Genomic DNA, 27,229 nt, shown 5'->3' with positions numbered 1-27,229 from the left:
TTTACTTTCTCGCTCTCTCTGCACTCAGTTATTCCCAGTAATCCCACAATTCAATACCATACCAGATCAGATCATACAATCGAAACATCAGTCACGTAAGATTTGAAAGAAATGTGATAGCCAACTAGCAGATGCACTCACTAAACAATGAAACACTCATTTGACATATCCATATCGATAGCTAAAATTGCATTCGCTATTTCGAAAATTTAACACCGTACCAGCAAGCCAAACTTCCGGTGGACCTTCAATTTGTCCATCCACTTCAGGACAAAGAAATCCGCCTGCTAGACGAAGTAGAGTCGCAAAGTCAAGCATTAGAAGTCCAGCCTGGATGGATCCACCGTATTGTCAGAGAGAAACGCTACATGGAGAGTTTTTGAAACTTTCAACGTATATTTAACTGCAGTGTTAGAATATTCCACAATTTATACAACAGGCCATGACAAGCGAAAAAGAACTCGCAAAACTGTTGCGTGAAGCTGTAATACCAGGGGGTATGCCGCAAGTGCTTGGTGTTCTTGCTGCCCAGGGAAGATAAACAGATTCAGGACGAAACAGTCTAAATTTATTTAAAACTACTAGAACTGTGCCAAATTAAATATAAATTACCATGTGATTACTTCTTGTATCAATGTCACTATTCAGATTATGGTACTAATAACATAACAGCGCCTTCATAGGCAACTGGAAGAACGGAGGTACGTTGCCCCCTTCGATTGGAAAAGGCCAAAGTTCGATTCTCGTTGTGACGAGAAGAATCTTTATATGGTTTTTTTTTTTTCAGTTGAAGGTGAGTTAGCCGATCTTATACGGAGGTAACAGGTTTTTCATCCCACATGCAGACAAATCTGCCTTGAGTACGCACGCAATTTACAGACATAAAATACTAATGGTGGTGGACAGTAGGTGGTGTTGGTGTAGATGATGGTAGTGGCCGTATTTAGTGGATTAAGTGGTAGAGACAGAGCTAGGTGCTGTCCCTTGATGAGTTTTTGGACTCCTGGGAGGCATCTCATAATAATAATAAATTTTATCATTGAAAAGAAATTATTATTCGTTGGCAATAAACTGTTGTTACAGAGATAAATATCTTTTAATGTTTAATAATTTTATGCTTTGTTCATTATCCTACTATAGATAGTAGTAATAATAATATTACCTATAGTAATGTTATCAGGAGTTATTATTCATCCATAGTTATCTAGATTATAGCTTGACTAACCTATAACTAATGTCTCATAGATGATCAACATTAAAAAATAAAAAAAATACCTCCTAGTAGACTACAAAAGTATCTTCCTCTTGTCATACATTAAAAATTCTTTATCCCACTAATTGCAAATACCCATTCAGAGCATTATGTTTGAAGATGAAGTACTCATTAGGAGCAGGGCCAGAACACTGCGATAACTGACTAATAATAGCTCTTCAATTTGTGTCAAAACTGATTGACCCATAATGAGATTATGCTGTCTTGTCTGAAGCATGAATGTGCCCTGAATCCAAGGGCACATTGTGAGAGATCACCTGGGATTCAGGATGTATATATATATATATAAATATATATAAAATATGTGAACCATACACGATATTCTTCATCATCTACTCTATTAGGAATAACTTGAGTTCTCAAATGAATCTTCTTTCTTCCATTATTCTGTCGATAGCATTTTTAAGAGTAGTAACTGGTCTATAATTTGCAACTGTATATATATGAAATTACCATATATATATATATATATATATATATATATATATGAAATTACCATAATCCTCAAATTTTCAATCAAAGAAATTATTAGTAACCAATGTAGACAGATAATTAATGCATATTAATAAGTATATACCACTTAGGATTATATTTTTTAATCCAACATACATTTTCGTACTAAGGGTAATTTTTTTATTTATTTATTATTTTTTTTATTTTGCTCCTACACACAAAAGGTTTTTTTTGCAAACCTATAGCACATGGGTGGGCTGAGGATTTTTTCACTCTTTTCTTTACCAATACGTGTACCGAATATTGGTGTGTTTCGTCTAATACGTTACTCGCTACAGAGCTCTGAACACTTGACATTATTTTATAATCACCCGGTATATGTGAAAAATAATTAATCAGTTTTTCATAAGAACGCTAATTTCCATACAGCTAGAAGCTCTTAAAATAAGGATCTTCATTGTTTGTCGATCAGGCAGATGAAAGGAGACATCAGTTTAATATTGCTAAGTGCACAATTTTAGCACATTTCAACCTCGTATATTGATGGAATTATACTCCAAGAAGTAGAAGAGGTGACGAACTGGGTGGAAAATGGTGATAAAGGACTGAATTTTAAATTATCTATACGTAAACACAAGGAAAAGTATTATTTATTAAATAAACTGTCAAATATTTCAGGCTGAAATTAATGGACCATCGTCGGTGGTTTTAACAACGGTTCTTTACAGGGTGGGTGCAAACAGTTGATGTATTCAAAGTAGTACAAGTCGCGTGATGTTAAATCGCTGATAGCGTTGTGCTTTCGCTGAAGAAAGGATGAATCATGGGGGTGTAGAATAAATTGCATAAATAATTATATGATTTATATATTATGCAAAAACTTAATTTGTAATATCATACTAAACAGATCATTAGACAGATAAATTGCATAAATAATTATATGATTTATATATTATGCAAAAACTTAATTTGTAATATCATACTAAACATATCATTAGACAGATGAAGTACCCAGATGGATTCTTAGGACCTTCAAAATCAGCTAACGCCTTTTTTAATTCTCATATAGGGAGTAGGCAAGGCCGTTTTAGCCCTATCTACTCTTGGAGACTGAGTGACAGTTCAATCTCCACTAGTACCCAATCAGAAATAGCTGGGCCAAGGCTATCACTAATTAAGCGGCACGCAGTGAAGAGAGACGGCTCAACAACTGCCGCCATCTCGTGGTCCCTAACCCTAACACAATATATTTAATGTCTGAAATAATATGGGTTCTACTGTCAATTTTCTCGAGTTTATGGGACGAAAAAACCCGAGTTTCTGGGAGAAAAAACCCGCTTGCCCATGCCAGAGATTAACTCAGGAACTGGTGAAAAAAGGCTTAGAAAATTTTCCTCTAGATTCGAAAGCAAGTCTTCCTTCATGCGGTCAAGCGATGTGGGGTGCAAACGCCACATCCACTGAGCTACACAGGCTCTTTCTTAGGACCTTCTGTTTTTGTAAATATCATTATTGGCCTTAATTTAAAAAAAAATAATGTGTTATTTGGATCAAACTTTCCATATTTTTGACAAGGATAAGCAGCCATTCAAGTTAGGGCAGTGAAGTAAGGCCTCAGCACTCTCTTTAAACAGGCGTTCGAATTTATACCGACATTTGTATAGAAGGCATGTGTTAGACCAGAGAATGTTGTGGTCTTCTCTATTCCATGTTGAGCCAATCCAGACTTATCGGATTTGTTGTGATGTTCTTTTAGTCTTTTTTCTGTAGTGTCCAGTTTGTCCAAAGTAGGATAGCTGGCAGTCACATGGAACTTGATATGTAGGAAGAGAAATGGTTGAGCGTTTGTCTTTAGAAGATGGGAAATATGTGGATCGTTTATTAATGGGAATATAAGTAACTACTAAATCATGGAGACAGAGTTGTGCAATGGGTGTCCTTCCGCGATGAGTCTTCGGACTCCTTGGAGGTGTCACGAATAATAATAATCATATATTTTGCATTTTAATCTTTTTTTACATAATCCAGAAATCTTCCTCTAGAGACTAAACATGGAATTTTTTCAAGCCACTTCAGTCCTCCAATAAGCAGGGTGGTTGTCTCACATCAGGCAATGAAATTCATTTCTCACCTAAAGACTATCACAAACATCACTGCCCACGAAAGGATTCAAACCCACAAATTTAATTTATTTGATATAAATTAAAATAAGCTGTGTGATGTTTTAATTTGTATCAAATATGTGCTAAACTGGTTCTTTGCCCAAGAGTTCACATGTTAGAATCCCACAGTGGTTATGGATGCTTGTTTTTAGGTAGCAGATGAATTTCATTGCCTAGTGTGTGACTATTGTCCTGCCTACTGGAAATATTTTTACTTTCAGATTATTTAACAGCTCAGTTACAGTATAACTGCATTCACAAGTCAATGGATTTCATATAAAATTCTAATTCCTGTATTAAATCATTTAGGCATCAGACTTCATGAATCTTACTTATGTACAAACTTGCAAAATAATTCAAATTTATTAGACAACTTGGCAATTACAAAATTGCTGTTTGTATTTGTCATAGTAGTTGATCTCTGAGATTATATTCTTTTCAGAATATTTTGTTTTTGTGTTTCTCTGAGAATTATTCATCAAATGAATGTACTTGACAGATAATTAATACATAGATCATTCATGTATTATATACCCTGCATCCCAGGGTACAATTGTGAGAGATCACCTGGGATTCAGGGTATATAATATGTAAACCATACACAATATTGGTCGATTGGTAGAGCCTCTGCTACTAATGGCTCACGCAAAAAAGTTAAGCAAGTTTGAGCGTGGTTAGTAGTTGGACGGGTTCAATCATTCGATGCTGTTGGTACACTCTCCCTCGATGAGTCTTTGGACTCCCTGGAGGTGTCACATAATATGGTTCATGATCCACTCTATTATGAATAACTTGAGTAATAGTTTTATATGGAGATCACAACTCTGAAAGGGATCCCATTGTTTTTATGTGGTTATAGGAGAACCTGTTCACTTTGTTTAGATTTATATCATGTTATGTAAATATCTAGTTTTTATTGTATGTGTTTTGGTTATCTAAGCATTTTCTTTTCTAATTTATTAATAATTAATTTATTAACACACACACACACACTACAATGTAGCAAATGTCACAAAATTCTCCTTTGAATCTTCAGATTATTAGGAGGATGAGGTGGGGGAAAAAATGAATTTCATATCCAAAAATTACTATGTTTTTTTTTCTGATTGTATAAAAACAAGAAAATAATATAAATCATTTATTGACTGAAATAAAATTACATAAGTTAGTCCTCACCTCTCAATAACAATATGTATGAGAAAAATCAAGTTTTCCAAATACCTTCAAAGAGAGTGAGGAATGGAAAAGTTATCTACAGTTATAAGTGTATACAGAAAATACTATAATAAATTACAACAATTTACAGTATCACTGATATAAAACGAATACATATGTACTTTGAATATAACATGACTACAAAAGCTTTTTTAGGATGAGTAAAAATGGATTTCTTAAAAATAGCATACAATTTTTCGAATTCAAGTAGTATTAAAAAAAAGTCAATTTTATACATATATATGTATATAAAATTGTATAAATATTCAGAGAAAGCTATTAGAAAACATTGCTTAATCTACTCACAATGCTGAAATCATAATCATATGTTTGTTCTAGACATATGTGAGACTAAGCAGTGCTGAGACAACACATTACTGGACTTACTGATCTTTTATGGTTATTTTTTTTCAACCCCCCCCCCCTAATATGAAGATTAATTTCCAATGCAAATTATTAAAACATCTGATCCAATAACAAGACCAAATTTGGTCCTGATTTATTACAGGCATATTTTTACTATTGGAATCCCCTGAGATTCTTTTCTATCTTTAAATGCTATACATTTTATAACCAAATTCTGCACGGCCAAAAGGTATAATAATTTTGAAGGGATTGGCAAAGTGCTTAGTAAAATTGTTAAAATAGGAAAATATTATGCCATGCAATACAATATGCAAATGTTGCACAGCATAATATGTTGAATAAAATTCTCCCACTCTTTGCTCCCCCCCCCCCCCAAAAAAAGTTTTAATCTCAAAATGAATTTAACTGTGGATGTTATGAATACTTATTCCCATATTCACAAACTGAAATATCATTATTTAAGGAGGTCACTGAATCAGCCGATATAGTGGAGTTACTGAGCGAGCACTTTGCAAAAGTATGTCATCCAGGTGGTGATATTGAAAAAATGAAGGAACCATTATTTTATATGGGAATTGTGATGAATGAAGTGGAGGTGAATAGTCTATTACAGAACCTTAATGTGAATACATCTGTGGGATTGGATGGTATACTGGCACGGGTCTTGCGTGAAGCGGCTAAAGAATTATCAGTGACCTTGACCACGTTGTTTAATCTGAGTATCGAGTCTGGTTTAGTTCCGAAGGTGTGGAAAGAGGGGAAAATAGTTCCACTGCATAAAGGAGGATCCAAAACTACGGTTGCAAATTACTGACTGATCAGCATATCAGGAGTTGTTGTCAAGGTCTTGGAGAAAGTAGTCAAGGGAAAAATACAGGAATGGATTGATGAAAATTAGATACTGTACGGGGGACAGCATGGCTTTGTGAAGGGTAGATCATGCCTCAGTAACTTGCTCAAGTTTTATAACAAGGTGATGGCTGAACTGGATAAGGGTAATGGGTTTACAGTGATACTGCTGGACCTGGCAAAGGCGTTTGACAGGATACCACATGGAATTCTAATTCATAAACTACAACATACGGGAATGGATATAGGGTTGGTGAGATGGATAGGTGGGTGGTTGATGGAGAGATATCAAAGAGTAGTTTATTCAAGACTAGAGTCCAAAAGACGGCCTGTGACTAGTGGTGTGCCGCAGGGTTCTGTTCTTGGACCACTGCTGTTTAATTTGTTCATTAACGATATAGGGAAGGATCTAAGAGAAACAGTTCATTTGTTTGCTGATGATGCAAAGTTGGGTAGGGCGATAGTGAATGCAGAAGATGTCAAAATCTTGCAGGACAACTTGGATAGATTGGAGTTCTGGGCTAAGGAGAATGGATGTCAATTTAATGTGACAAAATGTAAGGTTATGCATATTAAGGTTATTTGGGGTGAAAAGATTAGCAGCAGTATACCACATTGGTGGAACTGTACTCCAGGAGATTGATGAGGTCCGGGACTTGGGAGTGTTGGTGGATAGGGAGATGAAGTTCAGAGGGCAAATTGCAAAAGTAGCTAAATCAGCTCATCAACTCACTTGGTTGTTGAAAAATACCTTGACGAGCAGAGACAAGCAAGTTATTGTACCTCTGTACTGAGCCTTGATAAGACCTCATCTCTACTACTGTGCCCAGATTTGGTCACCTAGGTTACTTCTTGATGGGGAGGAGGTGGAGAGGATCCAGAGGCGAGTGACTAAGATGATAGCGGGTCTATGGAATGAACCATATGAGAACAGTTTGAAGATTTGTGGGTTGCAGAAATTGGTTGATAGGCAGAGGCAGGGAGATATGATTGAGACATTCAAATTGCTAAAGGGTTTCTATAGTATTGATTCAGAGGATATTTTTGAGATCAGTACTGGTGGTGGGAGAACTAGGGGACACCTATGGAAGCTGGGCAAGAATGGGTTAGCAGGGGTGTTAGAGCTGGGTTCTTTACTTTTAGAGTGGTAAATGTGTGGAATAAGCTGCTAGAGTCTGTTGTGGGTGCTATGACGGTGAGCGAGTTCAAGGCAAGGTATGATAGATACTGTGAGACTGTCGTATAGTTGTGTGGACATGATGTTTAGGGCCTCCCTCGATGAGTCTAAGGACTCCCTGGAGTTGCCTGTAATAATAATAATTATACCATCACAGTCCATTATACCACTGCAATCATTATAGTCCCTATACCATTACAGTAATTAACCAAAGCGGTCAGTTCATTTTTTATGGTAGCACAGTTTGTACATTAGCAGCATTCTTGCACTACCCCTTTCTTATAAGCTGAGCTAATTGTTGTATATCATTCTGCACTGAAGGATTTAATAAACTGCACTGTCCTTCAATCCATCCTATCGTCTTTTGTTATGTTAGGCCCAATGGTGAGTTAACAACAAATCAAACAGCTGTCAACTTAATTTTCATATGGCAGACACATTTGCCAATGTGTGCACGCACACACACTCTCTCAAGCAAATGTCAATTTTGTGGCTGGGGAAGAAAAAAAAAAACAGTGTCCAAGAAGAATAACCCTGATATTTCAATATCAAATGGTTCACTCACCTTATATTTCTTATGTCTCACATAAGATTTCAATCATTAATTCATGATATACCAGAAGAAGTGGAGGAAACAAGGGATCTTGAGGTTAATTGTAGAGAGAAATTTGAGGTTCAGAAGACATTGCAAAGATCATGCTTACTACCTAGGGAACTGTTGCAATACTGAGGAGGATGTTGACCAGAAGAAACAAGAAGGTGCATGGTTCTAGTGCATAAAGCTCTGATCAGACTACATCTACTGTTCTCAGATCCGGTCAGCTGGATTTGATAGGGATGAAATAACCTTAGAGAGAAGCAGAAATCAACCGTGAGAAAATACTGAAGGCATCCAAACTACAGAGTTTGGTAGATAGGAGAAAAGGGAGAAGAAAATAGAGATATTTCAAGCCGTTGAAAGGTATTTACCAGATCGACATTAGGTAGATTTTTCATATGTCAGAGGAGGAAGGACAAGAGGCTATCTCTGGAAAGTGCAAAATGAAGTAATAAGTAAGAAGCAACCTTTTATAGATATCTATAAACTATAATATTATAGTTTATAGATAGAGATATTATATATAGAGAGTAACAGATGCATGGAATGCATTGTCTGAGAACATAATGAATGTGCAAATATTGGATGAGTTCAAGGAGTGGCATAATAGACTGTGCTGTTTTAAGGTTAGAAGAAACACACGTATAAACCACAGTGAAAATTATTTAATTGTAAATATTTCATCCTAAGTATCTTAGGACATCATCAGTACAGTATTTAAACAAAAATTAGGAACAACATACAGTTAGGGCGCATGATTACAATAGAATCATGCTAAAGTAGTATATATAAATAAAAAAAAATAATAATAATAAAAAAAAAAAAAACTTAATTATTTAACACAGTTTTGTATGATAATTTCCCATACTTTAGGAATAGTAAGAACGGCGTTGCGGTTTAGGTTTGGTCTGTCTAGTAGGGCTTCAGAACTTTCTTTGTATAAACGTTCATGTTTAAATAAAGATCTATGTAAAAGTTTAGTCTTTTCCCAATGGATCCTATGGTTTGGATTTTCAATTCCGTGTTGAGAGAGGCCAGATTTCTGCGGTTTAAGAAGACGAATGTGGTCTTGATGTTCCGAGATGCATTTCTGAACAGACCTACATGTCTGTCCAAAGTAAGATAATTTGCATGAGCATGGAATCTCAAACACCAGGTAACATCAAGGGTGAGAATTTGTCCTTAGGAGAAGGTAATAAGTTGTAAATTTGGTTGATAGGTTTGTAAGTAGTGGCAAAATTGTATTTCTTCATAATTTTAGAAAGACGTTCTGAGATGCCTTTAACGTAAGGTATGGGAATCCTACGAATCGTCAACTCAGAAAATTAAATAAGCTACTTAATGAAACTTCCTCCTTAGATGAAGAAACAATCAAAAAACTTAAGACATACCATGCAAGACCTCCTAGAATTTATGGCTTACCTAATAGGAATGAGCCGGAGGAAAAAAAAAAAAAAAGGCGTAGGTTAAAACGTTTCTCTGGTCAATGACTAGAATCAAGCCTATAATGGCTTCTGGAAGTCTAGCACTCTCCAGAACCAGAATTGCTGCCCACATCTTTTAATGGTAACAAGAGTCAATTTATTTTTTTAAAAATAATGTTCTATTTAATTATCATCACAGGATGGGAATTTAAATAGAATACTGATTTTTTATTTTTTTTAAATGCTGCAATTAATCTAAGCTTCTCATATCTTAATCTTTCTAAAATCAACAACATATGTACTAAAAATCATGTTGTAGCTGACCTGAAGTAATTAAAAAAAAATGTGACCTGTCTAAGTAGCTTTTTTCTGAACTGATAAATTGTTAACTGTGTCAATTATCACAAAAGATTTATTACCAGAAATTCAAGAATTTACCCATTATGGATGACCATCAAAATATATCATATTTTGAAATATTACCATATTTCAAACTAATTGACAATGCACATTCTTGTAATGCATTTTATTCACCCACAGTTCTCTTCCACTTAAGTATTTCCTGTAAATTGTGCAACAGTGAAGATTATATTTTATGTTGAATGAATTAAAATTTTGTGATGGCTAGACATTCTTAATAATTGTTTAATGTTTATGAAATATAAATAAAGATAAATTGATTTTAATTAACTTAGCCTCTGTCACTAAAGCATTTAGAGGATGTAAATCACTGCTACCCTCAACACACTTGAATAAGCTCACCAAAACCATAGTCTTAAAAGTACTGTTTGCACATTGTTTTTTTTTTAAGCAGCAGTCAAGGGCAACTAGGTTTTGCATTTCATCACCCCCCCCCCCAAACAAATCTTTGATAGTGTTTTTAATTTAAAAAACTAAACTTGGTAAGGTGTGGGTCATTTTAGATGGCATTAGCAGAGTCCTCATATTTTGTTACTAATCAACAGACCTGACCTACACATAGTGTCTGCATTTATTGTGAGAAGTCTTCATTATCAGTTATATTAACTGTCTTTAATATTAATTGTTCCCTTGATTTTCTCCAACTAAAATCCTGCTCCTGATATCTCCATATACCACTTCCAGGCACAGTCTTGTTTCACTCCTTACTACCTCTGCTCTATAAAGGATAATTTTGACACAAACCAATCATATTTATATCCCAATCATACCACTCCTAATTCACAAGTCAACTCTGTAGTTGACATTTCCCTAATTTGTCTTCATACTTAATATTCCAGAGATCTAATATATTTAAAACACAATTTACAGATAAAAAATTCTGTAAATTGGCAATACTGGCAGCAGATAGCACTGTGTGTTATTGAGTAGTATTAATATTTCAAGGATAAGTAGGGGAAACAGCAAGGTGTATAGTGGAGCAAGATGCACCCCTCTCCCCAAGATGAGTCCATGGAGGTGTCATGCAATAATATTTTTAGAGCAAACTTCCTTATTAGGGCACTGATAATTTTTTATTTGATTATATGAAACCAGTGCTGTACATGGTCTGCAAGACTATTTTTTACCACCAATTCATTAATATGTAATCATCTTTGTACTCTTTTTTGTGGATGCCAATCTGCCGCATTACCACAGAATAGTTTACATTCACAGGGACGTCCCTGAATTATAGTACTAGGAATGGATGGAGTTAAACTATTGAACAGATAACTGAAGCTGGCCGAAAAAAAGTCACTTCTACATAGCCAACATATAAAAATAAAATTAATTCCTGTTAGAGGTGCATCAGGAAAATAATGAAAATAAAATATTTGTGTTATAAAAAAAAGTTACCTATGTTAGGGTTTAAAGTTGTGTAAATGAGTGCTCAGTGTTTTTAATTTGTATTCAGAAAACTGTAAAACATGCTCACTATCTATTAATTATATGTATATATATGCTTAGTTTCAATTGTTTAAATGATATCAAATACCAGATATTTCTATTTCAACAAACTACACACACAATCTACCAATAATTGTCCAGATACCCCTGTTATTTGAAGTTATGAAACATTTCAGGTTCGTTAATAGCATAAAAACCACTGTACAGATAGTAGGAAGCGGTATTTCATTGTAGCAGTTGAATACAGGTAGTATGACAACACGACATGAACTCAGTGACTTCGAGAGAGAGAGAGAGAGAGAGAGATCATTGTGAGCTGTCACATTGGTGGCATGTTACTACGTGCCATTGCCGCTCAACTGAAGCATCCAAAATCAACAGTTGGTGATGTGATCAACAAATGGAGACATTCTGGTAACACTAGTTTTGGAAAAGAACCCAGAGCGGCTGCCGAAAATGACTAACAGGGACAGGAGGGTGTTAAAATGGGTGGCATGCAAAAACCAGCTACAATCAGCACAATCCTTGATTAGTTCCACAGCACCAGTAACACTATGTTGAGCACTAATACTGTAAAATCCATTTACTGGGTTTCCATGGAAGAGCAGTCAAACATCACAACAACGAACAAGGGGCCCGTCTGAGGTGCAAAGAGCATGTGAACTGGACAATTGACCAGTAAAGAAAGGGTACTCTTGAGCAACGAATGAAAATTCACTTGTTTCCAGCCTGACGTCATGGTATGGGTGTGGAGGCAGCCTGGTGAACACTTGTTATCACAATGTGTTGTACCCACAGTAAAGTTTGGTGGTGGTGGAGGAGTAATGGTGTAGAGTGCATTCAGCTGGTTAGGAGTGGAACCACTGGTTGTTGTCTGTGGTTCCATGAAGGTAGCCCAGTAACTTGATATTCTGGATAATCAGGTGCTGCCTACACTGAGTTTTTATGGAACAGACCCATGTTACTATCAAGACGACACTGCCCCACCACAAAACTGCAACTGTTATCGAATAGTATGACAATTTCACCTGATGTTGGCCACAAATTGGTGGAAAGCCTTCCTCAAAAGGATGCAGGAGGTGATGAAAGCCAAAACATACCCGATATCAGGGTTTATCTGCTGGTAGCAATTGAAAATTGCTAAAGTGCCTGGACAATTATTGGTAGATTGTGTACAAGTCATATATGATGGGCCACAAAAAATGATATTGAAAAAAAAAAAATTATATATGGGCTGAAAATTAGAAAGTATCATAACTCTGCTCTAGAAACAAAACATGTTTTCCCACCACTTCCATCTTCAATAACAGTAGACTCAAGCCACCTAACTATGTGAAACTGAGCATTTTAATAAAATCATTTGTAAAGCTATTTAATCCAGTCCATTGTTGCAAAAAAAAGTCTTTGATTAGTCATTAAGGACAAATCTAATGCATCTGATTTTAAAGGAATCTGCATTGCCACTGCATGCTAAAATAATACAGTTGTAATATGACTGAATAACAATTTTTATTGCAGCAAAAGCATCTCCATGGAATCCAAAGACTCATTATGGGAGGCCTACACAAACATTTCATAGGACTGGCAAATCCAGTCACCACTCTCCAAATGGTGAATGGGTTAGAGTGAGTGTCCTGACATATCTGCTAACCACACTCTTACCCAACTTCCAGGATGACTTCTTATTCTCTCCTGTCTAGTCAGATATTGAAATGCTCTGCCTCAAGTTATTAAAAAAAGGGTTTTATAGGTTTAATACATTTAACACAAGTCACTTAACTCATGTTCCCTCCTTTCCATCTATCTACCTTTGAATCCTCTTCATCCCTTCCTAAAAAATCCAGCTGTCTAGATCCATGCATAGTAATCCAAATATACTATGCCTGCTTGGTTAAGTGGTTGTATATACACTCTCCACCCAACAGCTGCAGGTTCGAATCTTGCCATAAGCATGGATGTTTGCAATGGTCTTTAGATGGGAAGAGAGTCATCCTTTACTGGAAGCCTGAAGTGGCTTGAAAAAGTTATGTTTCATTCGAGAGCAGGATTTTTGGATTATGTAAAAAATAAACACACAAAAAAATTAATCCCTAGCCTGGTTTAATAATATACTACAGAAATGTACCATTTCACATGACTTACATCCATGTGGGAAAAAAATTAAAAGAAATCTAAGCCTTATAAAAAGAGGCATGATAACTTTCCTTATTTCTGTTCATCAGCATATGATTACTGAAGAACATGAGCTACTCTGGCCACATGTCCAACAAAACTAAACTTCATATCCACCATCAACTAAAATTCTTAGTTTCATCCATTGATAAATTCAAAATGGTGAACATTTAAGAGATTGGCTCATTCATTTTCTTCATTACATGTTTCAGCTACAAAATCCTTAAGTGTTGAAAGCAGTGTAATTATTTTAGAACAATGTAATTCTGTGGAAGAGATTTTTCAGTATATGCAGTATGTTATAACATTAAATAACAAACTAAGAGGGAGAAGAAAAAAAAAAAAAGTACTCATAAGTGGAATGAATCTTCTCCCAACCTATTTCGCACCATCATTACAATGACAAAGTATCATATTTCACCTTAAATTTATTCAATGATCACAGGTGATTCATTTCATATAACCACCAATCTTTGATCAGTAATGGCATTATTATCATCTGAAGGATTTTGCATTGAAGTATGTTCTTAAAACCATACCTGACAACAGTTTCGATGTCTGTCACCATTATGTTCCCATTAAGTGATGTCTGTACAGTGTGAGGAATTTTCTTGCATATTCCAAAGCAATGCTTGTCAGGAAGTCTTGGAAACAACCAAAAATGTTTTTCTTTCTACAAAGTCTATTCACAGAATACATTGTATTGGTTTTGACAAGATATTTATAAAAGCAATACAAAAAATGTTCACTAAGAAAATAACCACCTCAACGATCATCCTGTTTCAGTTTGATAAGTTCAGCAGGGCAGATAATGTTTATGAAATGTACTAGATAAGTACAAATGGATAACATAAAAATAGGATCAGAATGGACCTTGGACATGTTTTTGTATATACAAAAGGGGGGGGGGTCTGGAAAGTTTTGATAAACACCTATAACAAAAATGATATTAAAGCAACTGATATAGCCACAAGAAAGAACATACTAGTAGGAGAGTTATGAAAGTAACTTATGTTCTCATATCCTCGTATGTTCTTTCTAGACCCCCCCTCGCACGTGTGTGTGTGTGTGTGTGTGTGTGTGTGTGTGTGTGTGTGTGTGTGTGTGTGTAAATTAGTGGAAGTGCTGTTTTAAGAAGTTGCACAGGCAGTGCACATACTAATTTACACTAAACCATGGTGTCCTAGTAATGAGCATACAGCAGAGATTATAATAAAGGTAATTATCAATGTGTGATCAAATTTAACTGGTTTTACAGTTTTGAGCCATTATACCTTATAAATATAAAAAACACTTTAATTTGTGATAACATTAAGAATATGGAACATGAAAAATTTGGTTCCAGTAGATTAAGTTACATATTTAAGCATTACAGCTTTATACAAAGTAATTATATCAGGTCATTAGTACAACAGCACTAATAATATAATGACACCACCTAGTTAACCAACAAAACTACACTATGATTCATACAGTTCATATTCATTTTCTTTAAAATTTCTCTTTAGATAAAAACAAACAATAAAAACAGTGATAAAAGTTTAAATAAATGTACAATAAAGTATGAAAGATATTAACATTCCATCAAAATACATTTAACGAAACACCGACTATGCTATAACAAATTTGTGAAATCAGCATTAAATTAGGAGCGGAAGATCTAATCACTGGGTATTTCTAATCACTGATAATACTGGTTTATATTCATAAAATAAATACAAAAATGTATAAATATTTTTAAGATGTCAAACTAGTAATTACAGTTAAATATACTGTTTTACTAGCATTCTGAAAAACTGGTAATCTTGGTGGGATGTGGAAAACAGCACACCATCTAATCTCCTGTGAAAATTGAAAAAAAAATTTAATTATAAATATGCTGATACATTCAAGGCAAGATATGCATTCATCACTCCTACTCGTCAAATCAATTTCAATCACTCAAGAAATTTTTTTACAACATTCTTACTCAAACTTTCAGGAACAATCTCTTTTTCTCTACCCATTTTGCCAACATATTATATTAATATGCTATTGGTTCAGCCTATCTATTATAGGACTGATATCAAAAAATAATTCATCAGTTTATATATAGTCTACATTCTCTGAATCTCCAACAGTAAGTAATATTCTAGAATTCAATAACTTAGCCAAACATTTTTATCTACCTCTCCATGTTTCCTCATCCCGTCAGAACCAAGGTCCGAGATAGTCCAAATCACATCAAGGCCTTGTAAAGAAGCAGAGCAACGAGGGCTGCTAAAATAAATTACATGTCTAAGAGAGAATGCCTTCTGGATACAACTGAGCATTTTTAAGAAGGTTTTGGGTGCACCACCCAAAGGTAAGAACAGTAGGTCAGGTGTATTTGGGATAGCGCCTCCGTAGCGCAATTGGAAGAACGACGGTACATTGCGCCCTTCGATTGGAATAGGCCTAAGTTCGATTCTCGTCGCGATGGGAAGAATCTTTATCTGGTCGATTTCAATCGATGGTGAGTTAGCCGATCTCATACGGAGGTAGCAGGGTTTTTTCTCCTGGAAACTCTGGTTTTTCATCCCGCATACATACAAATCGGCCCTTCAGAACACACGCAATTTACAGACAAAAATTACTAGTTGTGGTGGTGTTGGAGGTGGGCGGTAGATGGCGTTGATTCGTAGTAGAGGTAAGGTGTAGAGACAGTTGAAGATGTCCTCCCGCGATGAGTCTTCGGACTCCTTGGAGGTATCAGGAATAATAATAATAATATATGAAGTGTTAGAAGCTGTTCAGGAGAGAATGTGCTTTGAGCTAAGAAGGTTACATGTGATGATGTGTTTATGTATAGGCCAGATATGAAAGTGAACCTAATAAGAGGAAAATGATCTTGACCAGCAATCAGAACAACTAAAAAAGTAAAAAGGAATGAAGCAAGATCACGCTTTCATAAAAGCAGAACAGAATTATGTTTTGATAGCACTGAAATTCACTAGTAATATTCATCACTTCAGAATGGTAAGGAGATTATTAAAGTATTGAATACATGAGGCTTGAAATCATTTGAGCACTGCAAGGTTTCTTGAACAAAGAAGAGGAATGGAGTGTACCTGTCATTCTTACTCTATGTCCAATAACCTATTTGCATCCTACTGTGAATAAAGAAAGTATCTATGCATTGAATTACTCACTAGCAATGCATTCCACTTCTTCAAATATGTAAAAACAAAAAACTACCTTTCACTACTATATTCACTAAGCTCTTATACAACTCACTTTAAACATTATATTACTTTAATACTAAATCATTGAACTTCCCCAATCAGTATAATTTTTAGATATTTTAAAGAAAAAGTAAGTTGTGATAAGCAATTACAAGTAATATTTTTGGTTACTATTCTATAAGAGTTGTTTTGCTAGAGATGAAGTTTATAAAATTCACAGTTCAAGAAGCTTGCCAAGTATTACATAAATGGGGCAGTTAAAATATAAATTATCAGTGTTGAGTGAAATTCTGTCTTGTATCAGCAAACTCTGAACAACCTCCATATATTGAGGTTGTGTACACACACACACAATGTCAATATACAGAAAATGGCTTGCATTCATTTACTGAGAAACACGGTTTTTTTTTTTTTTTTAAATGGGAAAACAATTCCTTATCATGAAACACTTTATTACACCCACCATCTGCAATCCAATGCAGATTACTATATTCAAAATAAATAAAAAAAACTGCAATTTCTAAAAAAAAATTTATGCGATTCCAAACCCACAAAAGGTTGTAAATTTACAGTAATTACTACAATGGGGGGGGGGGGAACTAAGATATATATATTTATTTTATTCATTTTTCACCTGGTCCAGATAGCCTGCTCTACATTTATTAGTAAATAAGATCCTGTTTAATCAGATAATGCTTCAGCCAGCATGACATTCAAGATGATTCACCATATTTGTTTGTGGCTTACATCAAATTTGGTTATCCAAGTGTTAAATGAGAATCTGAATGTAGAGTTTGAAATGAAATTACTACTGTGAGCAAGTAATGTAACTTATTACTTACATATCTATAGGTCCATCAAATCCTCTAAAATTAGCAATGCTGAGCAGATCTAATAACCAAAAAAACTGCTACTCATGATCAGAGATCTATGACCAACAGGGCTGGATTAACCAAAATAAGCACGTGCTTAGGGCATCATGGAAAAGGGGGCACCAGAGAATTTCTGTTTTAGTTACATGACGAATTTAATTGAAATTAACTTTTAATTAGTTTTTCATTGTTTTTATCTTTTCTTACTGTTACCTACTTTGTCTCAATAAATAATGACGTATAGAAGGCCTAATAAAACTAACCACGTGCATGTTCGTTTACACCGTATTATCGCTCACGACACTTTCTGGCACTACCATTGCGTCAAATGTGGTAATTTTGTATAATTAACATAACCATTTTATTTTCCTGTCTGTTTTAGGTCTTGTTTTAATAAATTATGTCTTAAAAAAGGCTCCAGAAGCAAATATAAAACAAATGACATGGTCGTGTCAGAAACGCGCCTCCGGTAAAAGGTCTAGCTGTCGCAGAAGTGAGACTCTGGTAAAATAAGAATCAATTAAAGTGCAAGATTCAGCTGTAAGCCAAAAATTAAATTGTTCGTATGATTTTGCCTGTAATATGTGTAACTGTGTTGATTGCCACCTAATATTCAACTAAATAATCTTTTTATTTCTGTATTTAACAGATCCCAAGAACCAAGATGAAACGGGTTCAGTTAAGTGGTGCACAAAAGCAAAAACTATCAAAAAAGAAACGAGAGGAGACTTTGGAATTAGATTCCAAGACTGCAAAGCTGACTGATTTCTTCACACAAGTTCCACACCATTATATACCAATTCCTGATCAGAGCCAATCTCCGTCATCAGAAGTGGACACAAATACCACTTTGATCGCTTCAAAATCAAAATATGATGATGTTAGAATCATCAAGGTGTCACAAGCAGGTTCATCTAGCACATGTCTCACTACTGACTTCACTTTGTCTGTAAATTCTCTTGATATCTCTACTGCAAATGTTGATGCAAGTTGCTTTACAAAACATTCTGAAGTTGAAATAATTGCTGAAAATGAAAGTTTAGTGAGCCGTGGTGAAATGATTCAGTCTGCACAAGATGAAGTAAATATAGCAAAAGATCCAGGGTTGTGGCTTGAATTCTCTGCTGATGACGTGGCTTACTGGACTGCTTGTGGACCCAGTGACTGTAAACACCACAATGGGCCATTTGACAAGTCTTACTGACATTTCAGTAGTGGCAAACCAGTAAGATACTGTTTGCAGAAACTTTTTGTTGGGACAAAAGCCAATGGTGAGGAATACAAGAGAGAGTGGTTATTGTATTCACCATCAACAGGATCAGTTTATTGTTTTGTTTGTAAACTGTTTGCTCCTAAAAATTTCTCACATTTTGTTACAAGAGAAGGGTTCAGTGACTGGCAAAATACTATTGTAATTGATCAACATAAAAAAAGCACTACTCACCGAGACTCTATGCTAACATACTTAACTCGCAGACAAGGTGTAGGGTTGGGACAACAGTTGGAAAAACAAATTCAGGAAGAGTGTGTTTACTAGGAACATGTCCTGAGGCATGTCATAGCTGTTATTCGTACTTCAGCTGAACGTGGCTTGGCTTTTCGAGGAACAGAAGAAAGATTTGGATCATTGCAAAATGGGAACTGTTTAGGACTGCTTGAGCTCATAAGTCAGTTTGATCAATTTTTAGCAGGTCATATTGCGAAATATGGAAATTGTGGCAAAAGGAAATCCTTATCTGTCCAAAGCCACCTGTGAGAAACTCATTCAACTGATGGCTCAAAAAGTCCACATGCTTATTGTTGATGAAGTAAAATAGTCTGGTTATTTTAGTTTGTCAGTTGATTCAACACCAGATCTGTCACATATCAACCAGTTAAGTGTTGTACTTAAAAGATGGACAGCCTATTGAACGCCTTTTAACCTTTCTAGAAATGAAAAGCCATACCAGTGAGGAAATGGCAAATCAGGTGTTGCAGTACTTATGTCAAGTTTGTCAGCTAAACTTTTCAAAATGTAGGGGTCAGTCTTATGACAATGCTGCTAAGATGTCTGGGTGTTATAAGGGGATGCAGCAAAAAATTTTGCTGCATCCCCTTATAACATATATGTGCCTTGTGCAGCTCATTCACTAAATTCGATAGGCCGAAGTGCTGTTGACTGCTGTCAAGAGACGGTTAATTTCTTCTCTACAGTGCAGTTGCTCTATACCTTTTTTTTAAGCCTCAACCAGCTGGTGGGCAATTCTTAAAGGTTGTATTGGAAATGAAAATGTCTTAAAATCCCTCTCTGATACCAGATGGGAGGCACATGCTATGGCAACAGCAGCAATTTTGAAATCTTTCCTTCAAATTTTAGAAGCGTTAGACTGTATAGCTGAAGACCAGTCACAAAAGGGAGACACTAGAAGAGAAGCAGATAATATTGGAAATAAGATGCAAGAGCTAGAATTCATTTTTATGTTGAATTTTTGGGATGAGATTTTGCAAAATTTTCATACAGTAAGCCAAGTTCTACAGAATGAGAATGTCAACTTAAAAACATGTGCAGATCTGTATGGATCATTAGCTGACCAATTGTGCACTTCATGAAATGAATTTGAAAGATATGAAGCAGCTACAAAGGAAGTGCTACCAGATGTTGATTACAAGGCAGCTCAAACTCGCAAACGTATCAGAAAGAAGGTACCCAATGACGGAGAAGCTCCAGAAGTATATCTGAATGGCAGAGATAAATTTCGTATCACCACCTTTTACACGATTGTTGACAAACTTGAAACTGAGATGAGAAGAGGAGAAATATATACAAAGAAATATCAGAGAGATTGTCTTTTCTAAGTGATGTGCCGCATAATGCTACTTCAGTGACTTCATCATCTACTGAAACTGAAAAGTATTTTCAGTGTTGTCAAAAGCTGATTGATGCTTACCCAGAAGACTTGAACACTAAATTTCTCAGCTGAGCTTCAGCAGTTTCACTCATGTGCACCATAAGTTCAGTGCAACTGAAAATGTAAAAACAAGATTCAGTCATGCTGAACTTTATAAAATAATTGTAGAAGACAATATTGAGCGTGCCTTTCAAATGTAGACATTGCCTTTTGTATATTTTTAACATTAATGGTCACATATTGCCCAGCTGAGTGTTCATTTTCTCAGTTGAAGTATATTAAAAATCCCATCAGAACAACTATGCAATGAGGCAGGTTGAATGCCTTATCTCTACTAAGTATAGAAGCAGATGTGTTACGTAAGATTAATTTTAAGGATCTAGTCAAAGACTTTGCAATTAAAAAAAAGTAAGAGAAAACTTTTCAAATCCAAATAAAGTTGAAGTATACAAAAATAAACATTTTCCATCTTACTATAAGTTTTGTTTCATTTTGAAAAATAAAAATTTATTTTATGGTTTATTATTGTTTATATTTTGAATTACATATATATGGGGCACCAAAATCTTAAGTGCTTAGGGCCTCTATGGGTCTTAATCTGGCCGGCCCTGATGACCAATGTTGTCTGAAAGATTAACATCTGTGACCACTTGTTTACATGCACACACCAAAGATCAGTTATTAATTTTTCACTAGTGATTTTGACAATTGTTTGGCCTAAGATTCTGCATACACACTTACCTCTTCCAGGAATTGAGCTAAGATTGAAGAAATTGTAACAACTCCATTGGTAAACCAAAGCACATCTTTAGATGTCAACTTATCTTCAAAAAGGAAAATACGTTCCATATGTCCATGTCAAAGGCAGAATGTGCAACGTGTGCAAGAAGAAAAAAAAAAACGCTGTTTTTAGGCGTGTATTTTTAGAAAGAATATAAATTCAAAATTTCAAATAAAAATAATGATTAAAAATATATAGAAAACACGTTTGGCAATTATTTTCTAATCATACATCAGATTAGTCTTAAGTTGAGGGCCATTGTAACCCATTAAGGCAATGCAAAGAGCAGAAAGTTCAGGACAACAAAAATATGCAAGAAATTTTATCTTCACCATAAAAACTCAAAGTTTTTTGTTTTGAATTTTATATATTTTCTTGAATTTAAGGGTGACATGAACCCTAACAATGGTCTTGCCTAGAGTTAAGAGTTTATCATTTAGTTAATAGCTGAGGCTGCTAATTTAATGCAGGAGGATGTACTATTAGAGTGACATAACAGACAAATAATCCAATAAATATATACATATTTCTTGATAGCTGAAGTCAACACTTTCCATATTGCAGTGTTATGGGATGTAGTCATAAAAATTCAGGTTTGCTCTGTTGGCCAATACTTCACATTGTTTCATAATAAGTTTTCATAAGAAGCTTATTATGCTTAAATTTACTTTATGTAGTACTTAAACCAGCTGTGGTTTATTGGATGTTTGTGATTGTGGAAATACCAGTGGTGGTGATCAGTGGTAGATGGCATTGGTGGAGACAGTTGTAGAGCAGGTGCCCTTCCTCTATGAGTCTTTAGACTCCCTGGAGGTGTCAAATAATAATAAAGTTTGGTTCAGTTTGACAGTGACAAGTACAGATGACATGAAGAAAACCAGTGATTTTTTTTTTCTCTTCAAGATATTTGATATGATCTTTTGTGTTCTTGGATTCTCACTTCTGCATTATGAGGTATCATTAAAGCCATGCAGCTAGTAATAACAGTATATAACTTCAAGTTTGTTTGTTTTTTTTTTTTTTTTGTTTTGTTTTAATGAATCTATACATGACATAAAAGAACCAATCGCATATAAGTGCCATGTGGGGTGCAGGTGACTGCTAGGAAAGAAGCTTGACATTTTCCTTAAGAGTTGGTGGTTGTATCTGTTGGAGAACATTTCACAAGGAAAGACATTTCCAGAGGAAAGTGATAAATGGAATAAGAGAGGAAAAGGAAAAACAGGTTAAGTGTATCTGCAGCTGTAATGCAGCTAGGCATGAATGTTTGCGATTGTGAAACTACTGTTGGTGGTAGTTGTCAGTAGATGGCATTGGTGTAGATGATGAAGGTAGTTGCGATTGGTAGAGTTGGTACCCTCCCTTGATGAGTCACTGGACTCCCTGGAGGTGTTATGTAATAATAAAGTAATAAAAAGGGATATTGGGAAGCTTCTGCTCTTATTTTAACAGACCCAAAAGAAAGTGGAAGAAAAATAGTTGCCAGTTTATTGGAGCAGTGGCCATGGCAGTCCCTGAAGAGGGTCACAGAAGAGTTATTTCAACATCTGTCTCACAGCATTTCAAGCCTTGTCTGCGAGATAGAGGTTGAAGTGAGCATGGGAGAGGATAATCTGAGCTGAACCACTCTCCTCTGAACAGAATCAAGAATTTTTAAGTAACCCCAAACATGAATAGGATTATAAGGATGAGAAGATTTGACATTTGTACACAGTTAATATCACCCATCCCAGCTAATAACAGTAGTAGCTAGATGGATGAAAAGCCACATCATGCACAGAAAAAGTACCTGGTTTTTTTAAAGCCCAAGGAAGCTATTGATGTGATGTGTTTATACCAGCAAAGGTTAGAGGTAAATATCATTACAAGGAGGGACATCTGATCCTTTCTGGTGATTTGTATATTACTGAAGGTAAGGGTATGTGAGCTGAGATCTAATTTATGAGATAAAAGGCAAGGCTGCATTTGGCAGAACTGAAGGTGATCAGGTCGTCCATATCTTTCTGAAGGATGCTATGGAGATCAGTGCTTAAAGCAATGGTTGCAGATGATCTTGAAGCCTGTAATGCCTGAGCACATGATTTGTTGAATGAAGTGTACATCATTAGCAAAACTGTGGTAGAATGAAGAGCAGAGCAGAGATTGTTATCCATGGTTACAGAAAAGAAACAAGGTTAGTTTTTGTGATGTTTGAAGACAGTATATAGATTAAATATGTATAAAAGCTTAAAGTGGTCCATACAGAACTTCCTCTGAGATATGGTATAACTTTCTTGGTTTTCAATGGTTGTCTTGGGATAGGAATCTATCCCAACTTATGCTAGAAATAACAGACAATTCTTGCTGTATATTTTAACACTTTCAGTCTCTCTCTCTCTCTCTCTCTCTCCAGAGATGTTTCAGATTCAAATGATAGAGAATTGTTTACACGTTAAACCACTTTTTTTTTCTTCTTACTAATGTTTTACAAAAAAATGGTTTTCTTATGTCTAGTGATATGATCTGGCATGATGTAGGTCTGAAATATACGTTTAATATGCAAACCATTATCAATTGGAAATGCACATAAAATCCTTTATATGGATTTCTATTTTGGTATTATATAAATTGGCTTATAAACAATTCCAAATAAAACTGAAATATTTATATAACAACATTACTTCACGTTATTTACTTCATATCGATAATTATTTTTAACTCGCATTTTACAGAAACTTACCAAATGAATATGAAAGTTGTATAAACAGCTACTATATTTGACACCCAAAATCACAAAATAATAGTAAAATAAAAATAAATCATCTGAAAATGGGTCAACCGCGCTTGCTCAGATTTCGAAATTTACTTTCCCCACAAATTTAAAGTAAATCTGAGGTAAAGGTCAACACTGACGACAACTAATACCAATGTAATTGAGAAAAAATGTTTACGCAACTGCGCTACTAATTTTCCTGTTAATTATATTTAACAATGTCAAATATTATTTGTAAGTAATCCGTTAAAAAATATACGAAACATTAGGCAATGTGCGGCATTTTTTTATTGCATTTTAAGAACGACACAATTCAGGAGCGATTTTTTCGTCTTCATTTAATTTATTTTACCAAGGATGAAAAATATCAGAATGGGCACATCTCTTACGTTTTTTTTTTAAAAAAAATTCCTTTACTATAATTCACTACAAAAAAAGGTCTAAGACATGGAAAAAAAAATATGGCACAAAGAGCATTAAAAAGGCTTATGATTGTATTATTATTCTAATTTTATATTTTAGTGATTGTCAAAATTTTAACAAAGTGATATAATAAGAATGAAGAAAATCCGTATGGTTTTCTTTCGGTAAAAATATAAGATTAATGGAACAATGTTTTACGTTCATATAATTAACATAAATTCATTCAAACCGACTGTCTACGATCGTTCTAATTATTAAGATAATCTAAATTATCATATTCGATAACGAAATTACACATTAACCAGAATAACATTAGTAACATAAGGTCTATAATAATGATATAAAACTGAAGTAGACTCATAGTTAAATTTGAGTCAAGTAATTGACTCTGATTGTGTCATTAGTCATTACATGATTATTAAACTTGTCAAACTAGTTGAAATTAATTAAGCAGTCTTGTGAAAGGGAAAATGTAATTACAAATACAAGCAACTGATTAATTTTCCAATAGCTTAATCACGATTTTTTTAAATAACGAACAATGTTTTTTTTTTTTTTTTTTTTTTTTTAGTTTTAACGGACAGCTCTCTGATGCCGCATTACACGAATCAGCTTTAAAAACAAAAGACATTGTTGCCAATAAGTTTTATTCTCCACTGCTCAGAATATATGTGGTCTCTAAGCAATCCCAATTTATTGATGCTGATATTAATACTATTAACGAACATATTATTATCGTGATCATTACTTACTCGTTTACCTTTTTATATGGTAATCACTGTCTGGATTGATGTGCCTGTTGCATCTGCCCTGCGATATATTTGTATCCTTGCCCCCATGATCCACCAGGCATATTAAGATGGGAAGGTGCTTTTCCCCCGGTAGAGAACGGTTCAGGAACATTGCTCTGCATTACAGCATTTAGACTCACCGATCCTGTACATCGGTAGGCCTCCAATTGTTTTTTCTCGTCCGTTACATCTCCCATCTGCCAAGGGGTGTTGGCTGTAAAGAAAGGATCCTCGATTCCTGTGACCACTGCGGCTTCTGCCACAGCATTTTGCAGAACTTCACGAGCTCTAGTTGGGCAAAACTCAACCTCACTAGCCTGAAAACTTTCCAGATGATTATCCCTACTATCAGGAGAGTTATCATATCCCTGCGCTGCTTCCGTATGAAACTTATTCATTATCATGCAACGATTTATAAGATGAGATTCGTGAAACATATTACAAATATACCTGGATGCATTCATGAAAGACATTTCTGATATTTTCTTATTAACCAGATAATAAAAGATCGATTCTATAGACAGTTTGGTTTGGTTTACAAAGCGTTGCAGCTTTTTATTTTGGTTACTGAATTTTTGCGCCTGCGCAGAATAGTAACCCGTGCTGCACACGTGATTCAAAGAGAAGAACTGAAAGATGTTTTGACCTTGACTGCAGCGATGCGTAAAGAACGAGGTCGTTGATCGGTAATGTTGAGGTTGCAAATTCAGAAATTTGTTTATCAACAATCACTAATATAAAGTGAAACCTCTATAGATCTCAGAAATTGCTTTTTTTTTCTCATTTTCGATAAAATGTTCAATGTGAAGTGTTTGTTGTATATTTTCCCTTTCTTCGTATGCAAAGTCTGAAATAATTCCTGCTAGTTTGGTTTTATACTGTTCTACTACTGTTTTAACCTTTAATACAGGATCTTTTAATTGAATTTTTCTTTCCGATAGATTTTATCTTTCAGCTGGCCTAAATCAATTATGACACACAGAGTACACTCTCTAAAACAAGTCCCGTGTTTATCTTTCCACTTAATGTAAATAAATGAATAAGTACACTGTATGGCTAAGGAGATAAAATAGCCGTTTGGCTTTTCATCATAGTTTGAAGTACACCGTATTTTGCACTTTACTCTTGCCTCTTTCTACTGTTATATTTACGTCGTGTACCTGATATGAGGATATCTGTCGTAATACGGACATGATTATATCCAGTGGTGTGAAGGTGGGTAGGAATATACAATGGAATGTTACTATAGGCCAGGAAATGTTTAAGCAAATTAGTTCGGTGAGTAGAAAGCGGGATGCCATTATAGGCAATTACGCAATATGGATTGGACAGACTAAGTACCATACAGTAATTAAGGAAATAGTTTTCGGAAATTCTTGAGGAACGAATTTTGGATTTGTTATAGCATCAGAGAATTTGATTGTGACTGAAATTTCATACTTATCTCCGCTTGGTGAGCGTGACCATGTAGTACTGACCCGAGGGTTGCACAGATTTGAGTAAGTCTTAAAGAGAAAGGAGCTGAAGTGGAATTATAAGGTAGGAAATTTTAATAGTCGTAGAAACCAAATTGAGGTAGTACTGTGAATAAGGAATTGGACGGTAAAGAGGGATCAATAGCGAATGGAAGCTAGTTAAGGAGAAATTTGTGAATAACAAAGGCAAGATATATAGGGCTGAGAAAATAAACTAAAAATAGGGATAAAATGGGCTGCTTAAGGATATCAAAAAAGAATTGCAGGTGAAAAAGAGACTATGGAGAGTTTGCAAAATGATGAACAGGTGCATAAGGAATATAAAGTTCAAGTGAGAAAGGCGACTGATATAGTAAGGAGGGAAAACTTGGACTGGCACTTTGCAAACTATTCCTCTCTGGACTATGCAAGAATACAGCTACTGCACGTGGATTTTCCTGATAGACTTCATTGTAGATGAATAATACATTGTTTAATCACATATTGATG

The 27,229-nt window shown here is 35.0% G+C and overlaps 1 protein-coding gene across 4 annotated transcripts; it reads right to left on the bottom strand.

Annotated features, from left to right (window-relative positions):
- Nucleotides 1-5,013: 5,013 nt before the first annotated feature.
- LOC150096935 (uncharacterized) lies at nt 5,014-25,787 on the bottom strand. Of its 4 annotated transcripts, none has more exons than XR_016549842.1 (3): nt 25,227-25,787; nt 21,260-21,342; nt 5,014-15,397 (listed from the first exon to the last, which is right to left on the bottom strand). XR_016549842.1 is itself a non-coding variant. In XM_090408469.1 (2 exons), exon 1 carries the CDS (start codon nt 25,736-25,738, stop codon nt 25,250-25,252), a length of 489 nt encoding a protein of 162 aa, XP_090264595.1. In that variant the 5' UTR covers nt 25,739-25,787; the 3' UTR covers nt 5,014-15,397; nt 25,227-25,249. The 4 variants fall into 4 exon arrangements, 2 of the variants coding, with proteins under 2 accessions (XP_090264595.1, XP_090264593.1); XR_016549841.1 differs by having other exon boundaries at nt 25,235-25,787; XM_090408469.1 differs by lacking the exon at nt 21,260-21,342.
- Nucleotides 25,788-27,229: the final 1,442 nt, after the last annotated feature.

This window comes from Typopeltis vanoorti, chromosome 18 (genome assembly GCF_054136105.1).
Source record: "Typopeltis vanoorti isolate ZY-2024b chromosome 18, IOZ_Tvanoo_1.0, whole genome shotgun sequence".
In the NCBI taxonomy this organism is placed as follows: domain Eukaryota; kingdom Metazoa; phylum Arthropoda; class Arachnida; order Uropygi; family Thelyphonidae; genus Typopeltis; species Typopeltis vanoorti.
Note: the sequence above shows the minus strand (reverse complement) of the source record. Positions and strands in the feature narration are given on the sequence as shown.

Excerpts from the sequence above, each read along its gene's own strand:
- LOC150096935 (XM_090408469.1), bottom strand. The coding sequence starts at position 25,738 with ATGTCTTTCATGAATGCATCCAGGTATATTTGTAATATGTTTCACGAA.